At 42.5% G+C, this 7,847-nt stretch overlaps 1 protein-coding gene across 1 annotated transcript; it reads left to right on the top strand.

Annotated features, from left to right (window-relative positions):
- Positions 1–5,808: 5,808 nt before the first annotated feature.
- On the top strand, positions 5,809–6,375 carry LOC148938105 (uncharacterized). The gene has a single exon (XM_089071974.1). It carries the CDS (start codon positions 5,809–5,811, stop codon positions 6,373–6,375), a length of 567 nt encoding a protein of 188 aa, XP_088928100.1.
- Positions 6,376–7,847: the final 1,472 nt, after the last annotated feature.

Here is a 7,847-nt window from a genome sequence, read left to right as displayed (position 1 = left end):
TCTCCACGAGATACACATCCGGATGAGTCGCGCGATGCAATTCGTGCTCGTAGAACGCGCCCGCGACCGATTTTCCGCGATAGTCCTCGAGCAAATAAGTTACGGGATTAGTACACTGCACTGTAACGATCTTAAACACCTCTAATTTGGCGTGTAACCTTTTTCGTCTGTCTTGTACTTGCTCACACGTACCGATTCGCCTACTTTGAATTTTGCTGGACCTGCGATCTTTATCGCGCTGTATACCGTATCCAAGAGTCTTTTGGTGATCGCAGGAGTTACGTCAGCATGCCGATAGTACGATGCTTGCGCGCGTTGTAATCTGACACGAGACGGTAGCGCGTCGACCCACTTATAAGTGCCGTTGAGCGTAAACATCTTCCACATGTCGTTCTTAAGCGTGCGATTGAATCGCTCGACGATCGATGCCTTCAACACCGTATACGTGGAGTAATAATTAACGTTGTGTTTTTTTCAAGAGTTTTTGCACATCGGCATTGTAAAATTCCTTTCTCATATCCGTTTGCAAGTTTCTCGGGCATCTTCCGCTCTCTCGAATTATCTTAGCGTTAACCATCGCTTCCGACCTTGCTCTTGAGCGGTACAACCCAGGCGTACTTGCTGAACGCATCGATAACGGTGAGTATTTAGTGATGACTTCTGTTGAAATTCGAGTACGGACGCATCTCGATGATGTCAGCCTGCCACAGATCGTCGTATCCCCGAATTATGACACGTCTTCGCGAAAAATTTCTCCTCGCCGGAGCGTGCAATTCCTCAATGAGTCGTGCCTCTCGGAACTAACACTTTTTTTCATGTCCATCGGATCGCATGTTTTGATGATGTTTAACAGTAAATAAGAAATACAATTTAAAATTGTTTTTTTCCTCACTGACGTTAATCGACTGGCTCGTTTCGTCGATACGCGATTAATTTATAATAATGCCGGCTTCGCGAAGTTCCTCGATGATCGACAGCATCTCGTTGTCGTGAGCGTTGTAACAGCAGCTCGGTGCGAAGCGTCGAGTAATCAGAGTCGATCCACCATTCGTTGGGATCGTCTCAATACACGTAATCGATCTTGTTATCAGTTAACTTCATGGTGGATGGTATATTATTCATGCCTGCACCCTTTTTACTGCTTCTTTTATATGTAGATACGAGCGGAGCGATGATATTAACTACTGTACTTGTATCCCTTGTTGCCCATGATGAGATTATGGGCGCTGTGACCACGTCTATGAACATTCATTGTTAATAGTATACTTTCATACGTTTGTTTGTCATCTTCAGTAAATATAGCTTCATCGAGAAGTCTCTTGAAGATCAATTCGTATAATCCTAGTATACCATTGTATCTCATATTGTCTATGATTATGGAGTCATTTTTGTCAACGTCAAACTTTTTGTCACCGAGCATTGTATCACTTTTGTCGAAATAGACCATACACATTATCGATCGCTTTATCTATGTCGTCACCGAAAAGAAGGCCCACGTACTTTCGTCCCAATAGTCCTAGCTGACCATGAAGCGTCTCACAACTTCCATGTGTTTGCAGATTCTGTTTGATGATTGTTTCGAGTGACGCTTCACTAACGTCTTTTGTTTCAAAAATATTTTTCATTTCGCACGAATAGCGGTAGTTCTTTTGATGGTTCTATCGATGTAAAATCGAATGTGAATGAATCTGACGCGGTATTTAATTGTTTTGTAACGCTTTTTAGATTGCGGCGATAATTTTAACCATCCAACACCCGTCCAATACGAATCTCTGTTAGTAATAGTAATAATAGTAGTATCGTCATCGTCATCGCTGTCTTCACGTTTCATTTTTTTCTTAATACTGATATCCTTTGCAACATTGGCTACTTTTTTAATTGGATGTGTTTCCTCGACAATTTGTTTTAGAGGTTCGACGATGAGTTTGAAGCGTCTCTCCAACGCTACATCTTCATCTATATACCAGTTTTCAAAGCGCGATATTTTTTGCGAATCGCTCGTTTTCGCAATCTGTTTTGCTATTTTCTCGCGATCTTTGATGTTATTCATGTTGCCTAATTGACATACCGACATCGACTAACCATATTATGGTACCGCGAACGTGTTAAATTCTTTTCTGTACCGCCCGTTGACAAGCGGACTGTCTTTGCCTATCACTAGGAATCCGTACTCGCGCCGCCAACAATCGCGGCATAACGCATAGAATTCATCATACGACATGTCAGTATTCACATGATCGTTGTAAACATGTTCCAAGTTGGTACCATCCTGTTTAAATAGAATCAGCAAGTTCGCATTGTTGCGTATCAGATATTTAGGTATCTTCGCATACGTCTGACAGAGATAGAAGCAGTCGACATTTGAGTAGCGACCCATCGAGAAGTGCTCTCTCATCACATTTTGCTTACATGCTCACATGCAATATCGTCGAAGACGAAGATCGAATTGGGTACCTCGCTCGGTGGAATGACGTCATTGTTGTTGGAAAACGTAAAATAGCCGATTTCGTCGATCGATGCCAACAAAGTTTCGAGATATCGATATTTTGGTTGTTGCAATGACTTCGAAAACATGTACACGTTTTCGAAATGTACACGTTTTCGAAATGTACACCGTTTGCGGACTCTCGAGCAAACTTATGAGAACGTTGGTTTTACCGCAATTTGATGGACTGCAAATAATCGAGCGTATAGTACTCGGTAGTATTTCACCATGCTTGCGCTTCGTCGCGATGTCTCCCATCATTTGCGCTTTCTCGTCGTAGTTCACGACGTGTATCGTCTGCGGGTGCCGCACGAATTTCATGTTCACACTGTGTTATCTAAACTTCGTTTGAACGCATATTTATAGGCACGCGAAACCGCGATTCGCTCAGTAGCAAAAATGTATCTCGCGCTATCGTATCTATTTGATATTTGGGATTTGCGCGCTGAACAGTTGCAATATATACCGAAGATCATATTGTTACGCATGTGTGGCGATTATATCGATCATGTGTGGGACAAGCTTCCGGAGCATATAAAGGCGGATTTGGAGGTTCAAATCTATCGTCGTTGCGTCGAGCATTATAACCAATCATGGCAACGCACGCATATAGACGGTCCCGCACCGAAGATAAAGGACTGTAATATATGACAGCAGCAACGAACAAAGGCTGCGTTGGAAGTCTGCTCAATCGAGCGATAAACGCGCTTCCTTTTGAGTTACATATTCCCGGCTTCAGTTTTGCGGTCCGGGTACTCGACTAAAAACGCGACTAGCCAGAGGTGAAACGGGCATAAATCCACCGGACGCGGCGTGCCGTGAACACGACATTGCATATTCTCGGAGCAACGATCTCACCGATAGACACGCGGCGGATAAGATACTCGCCGAAAAAGTCCTAGGACGCGTCATTGCGAGAGATTCGAATTTGGGCGAAAAAGCTGCCGCTACAGCTGTTTGGGCAGCGATGAAGACCAAGACCAAAATCGGCATGGGTATGAAAGCGAAGACAAGGAAAAAATCAACAAAAAAAACGAATACTTCCGACGGCGAAACGAGGCGGCATATTACCGATTCTGCCAATGTTGGGCGCACACGGTTCCATGATTGGCGGAGCGGCCAGCGTGGCGAAAGCGGTAAACGACAAGAAAGTCATGCAACGTCAGCCCGAAGAACTACGTCACAATCGCGCAATGGAAACGTGCGGACAGGGACTGTATCTCGCTCCGTACAAATACGGACGGGAACTACATCTCGCTCCGTACAAAGGCGAACGAGGTGTAACAGCAAAAAAAGAAAAAAAGAAAAAAAACGTCAAAGAGACAATAAAAATACCTACGGGTGTAACTACTAACGTACAATTGGATCAGCTGGCGAAGCATATGCACGTACCATACTTCAGAGGCGTTTTCATGCATGACGCATTACTGATTAGCAGCACGCGTCGAAAAGAGAGCGGTATCGTAAATCTGGATGACACGATGGGTCCCGGCACTCATTGAGTAGCGTACGCAAAGAGAAGCGATCGTGTCATATATTTCGATAGTTTCGATAATCTTCGATCGCCCAAGGAACTGGTACGATATTTCGGAGACAGTGTTATGATAGAGTACAATCGAATGTCCTATCAGACGTACGATCAGAGCGTCTGCGGACAGCTGTGTTTGTGGTTTCTCCAAACGGTCGACGCGCATGAATTTATAAAATCTGACAAAATGCCGCGATGTTTCAGTATTCGTTGAACGCTTTTTCCATCATGTCGCTGACGCTTACCTTAAGCGGGAAGAGCAGCGTTCTCGCGGCAAACTACTTTCCAGCCATAGATTTGAACAAATGACTACGAGCTTGGTCTAACAATTTTGGAGACTTATCACACGATACCAAATGTAAACGTTTCGAACAACAAATTTTATTTTGAGAAAGACGACGCAGAAATTACGATTCCCGAGGGGTCATATGAATTGCAAGTCTTAAATGAATTTTTGAAACGTGAGATTTTACGGAAATGTTCGCGACGCGACACGTCCGATGGTAACACCGGTGACACCGCGCACGGCGATGACGAGATTGGGGAATACCCGATAGTGCTCCGCGCAAATTACAACATGATGAGGTGTGAGATTAAATGTGACTACAGAATAAACTTTAACAAGTCCAATAACATTAGATCGCTGCTTGGTTTCTCGTCGAAACGTATTGCAACCGCGAAGGTGACATAAATCGGACATGTCAATCAACATAATGAACGTAAACATTATCCGTATAGAGTGCAACGTAACCGCGAGCGCGTACAGCAACGACAAAAGTGTGCACACGATACATGAATTTTCGCCGAGCATGCCGCCAGGATATAAGATATCAGAAAGGCCGATGCAAATCATTTACTTGCCAGTTATCATACGGAATATTACGGAGCATCACGGAGGTAACGATATGCATTGTTGATCAGAACGGACGATTACGATTTCAGAGGAGAAAAGATCACTGTCAGATTGTACGTACGACAGCGACAGCGATAACGCGAGCGCGACATTTGGATGCTCGTGTTGAACGAAGCGAAGCACGCGCAGAGAGACAACGCATTTTTTTATAAAGAAAACATCGATCGATATTTACTCACCGGCTGCATCAAGAAGAGGAAGAAACTCAACGCATTATTTAACTCGAACGTCAAATGTTTACAAGCTTTAGGATTCGCGGTACGCAACTTGTGAGATGACTGACACCCTAAACATCGAAGAGCCAATCTTCGATCGCATACATACAACGAGACTCATACGTACAACCCGTTCGTCAATACAACGTTCGGATACAGCGATGAGATAAGAATACCCATACAGCAACAGGATCTGTATACATTGCCGTACGAAAGCTTTATATGTCGAGGGAAAATTAATGAAGAACAAAGTTGTCGAAGGATCTGATGGTGGTGTTGGGAAATAATTTTGTCGCGTTCATATTCGATGAGATTCGATACGAGCTCGATGCTGTGGAGATTGATCGTAACAGAAATGTGGGCATAACTAGCGCGCTCAAATACTACGTAACGATGTCATCCAAGAGAAGCGTGATTCTAAGGAATGCTGGCTGGGAGGCGCGTACTAACGCGGATGGATGTTTTAACTTTTGTGTACCTTTCTACGCATTGTTGGGATTCTGCGAGTATTACAGATGTGATAATCAACGCTCGTCACGAATTGATCTTAATACGATATATAACGACAACAATTGCTTTATGGAAAATTCGACGTTGGATCCAGTGACTTATTCAAGATACAATGGCGAATGCCGCATGTGTTATTGAACGAGATAACAAACTATCGATGCTGCGCACTTTGGAGAGCGGACGATACTTGAGCATGGCTTTTCGCTCATGGGATCTGTACGAGTTTCCGCTGTTACAGCGTACAACCAAACATTCGTGGGCCATCATGACCGCCACTCAGCTAGAGAAGCCACGATATGTCATCTTCGCTTTGCAAACAGGCCGAAAGAATGTCATGGTCGAAGACACGAACCGATTCGATGACTGCAATGATCACATGAAACTCTATTTGAACTCAGAATGTTATCCATGCGACGATATGAATTTGGATTTCGACAAAAACAGATGGTCTGTGTTGTACGAAACATACGTGCGTTTCTGCATGGGCTACTACGGATATGAGTATCTCGAGCCAAGTCTCACGTCTTTTCTACGTAACGGTCCATTCGTAATCGTCGATTGTTATCGACAAAACGAATCGGTCAAGAGTGCAATCGTGGACGTGAGATTGGAATTTGAGACTAAAGAGAACGTACCGATGAATACCACCGCGTATTGTCTCGTTATACACTATCGCGTGGTTCAGTACAATCCGTTGACCAATGTTGTACGCAAGATCATCTAAGAGCATCGCTGGTATATGAGATAGAGAAATAATAAAATCTACAATAATACATCGAAATCGACTGCAGTTTTCTTCTCGACAACAGTCATGTTTGTGCCAACGTTCATAGATCTGCAAGGTTTCCTCTTTGAAGGACAGTTTGTCGTAAAAGAGTTTGCTGCTCTCAAAGAACGGACCGTTCTCTCTCATTATATTTTCGCAAGTCCTATACCGTGGCATTTCCTGACAAGTGCCGACAAGTCTCGCGCACGCGTGATACGTCATCACCATAGATTGCAATGGAATAACGGAACGATTCGGTACAGCAAAGCTAAAAGTTTGATTATGAAAGCTGTGCATGATACGAAAGAAGATGACGATGCTGTCATATATATCAATGGACATGAAAAACAAAAATGATCGCGGAACTTGACTTGCTTCTGGACGATGAGCGAGAGCGCATATACATTGAGACTCTGAATGCGGATTACGAAAACGTAGATTCTTTAAATAATCTAGATGCTAATAATTCTATACGATGTGGATATCATTATACTAATTGCGTGTTACAAAATGTATTTAAATTGTTTAATTGGTGAGCAGATAATCTTAAATAAACATATATAACATATATATAAAATATGGTTTCTTTTATTCCTTTTCCCCGCTATTACGTTGATGATTACTTAATATTCCAACGATCCTATACATTTTTTCAATGTTCGATTGACTCATCGATGACAAAGAAATTGTGTTATGATTTAAGCGTGAAACTTTTTATTCACATATTTTTTAAATGGCACTTTACATATTTTTTTATAGCTGATTAGGTTTTTTTTCTTGAAATAAAAATTTTACTTAATTTTAATTTTACCTAATTTTAATTAATTAATAATGACGCAATCCTTTGTTTTCTTTCTACTTATTGTTACTATAACAGTAAATTCGTTTTCGATGTGTACTATCTGCAATTGTACGATTCTTTGTCTTTTTCTTAGCCACTATAACACGCCTGTTCACGAAATATCTCTATAATAGAGTATTGTCGTTCAGCGAGATCATTGGATTTTTTGTCCACTCCATCTTTCAAAAGAGGGGAGGATTAACGTTCTGCCGTGTCAAAATTTACGCAGGTGCGATCAGTCCTCCGTCATTCGTTTGTACGAACGATCCACACGCAATGTACTCCGCCAAAGGAAACAGCGCACTGTATGATGGTGAAACGAAGAAGGAACGTAAGTTCGACATTTTCTTTTTTTCTTTTTGCAACATTACGCAATATTATGTACTTAATTTCTGTTACACGGCATTTCGATGGAGCCTCGCGCGGTACGCTTACTGAACAAACGTTACACACTGACGGCTACAGGCTTCAAGTTTCTGGAAATTGAAATCAATGTCGGTCCACCGAGCTACGTGGAGATCATCGAGGACAGGAGCTGATACTGTCTCTCGAAATATGAAAAGGACTCCATGAGCAGCAATGGAATATC

This window comes from Pogonomyrmex barbatus, unplaced genomic scaffold (assembly GCF_055798465.1).
Source record: "Pogonomyrmex barbatus isolate J1 unplaced genomic scaffold, ASM5579846v1 scaffold1, whole genome shotgun sequence".
NCBI classification, from domain to species: Eukaryota; Metazoa; Arthropoda; class Insecta; order Hymenoptera; family Formicidae; genus Pogonomyrmex; species Pogonomyrmex barbatus.
This window is presented reverse-complemented; position numbering and strand designations above follow the sequence as displayed.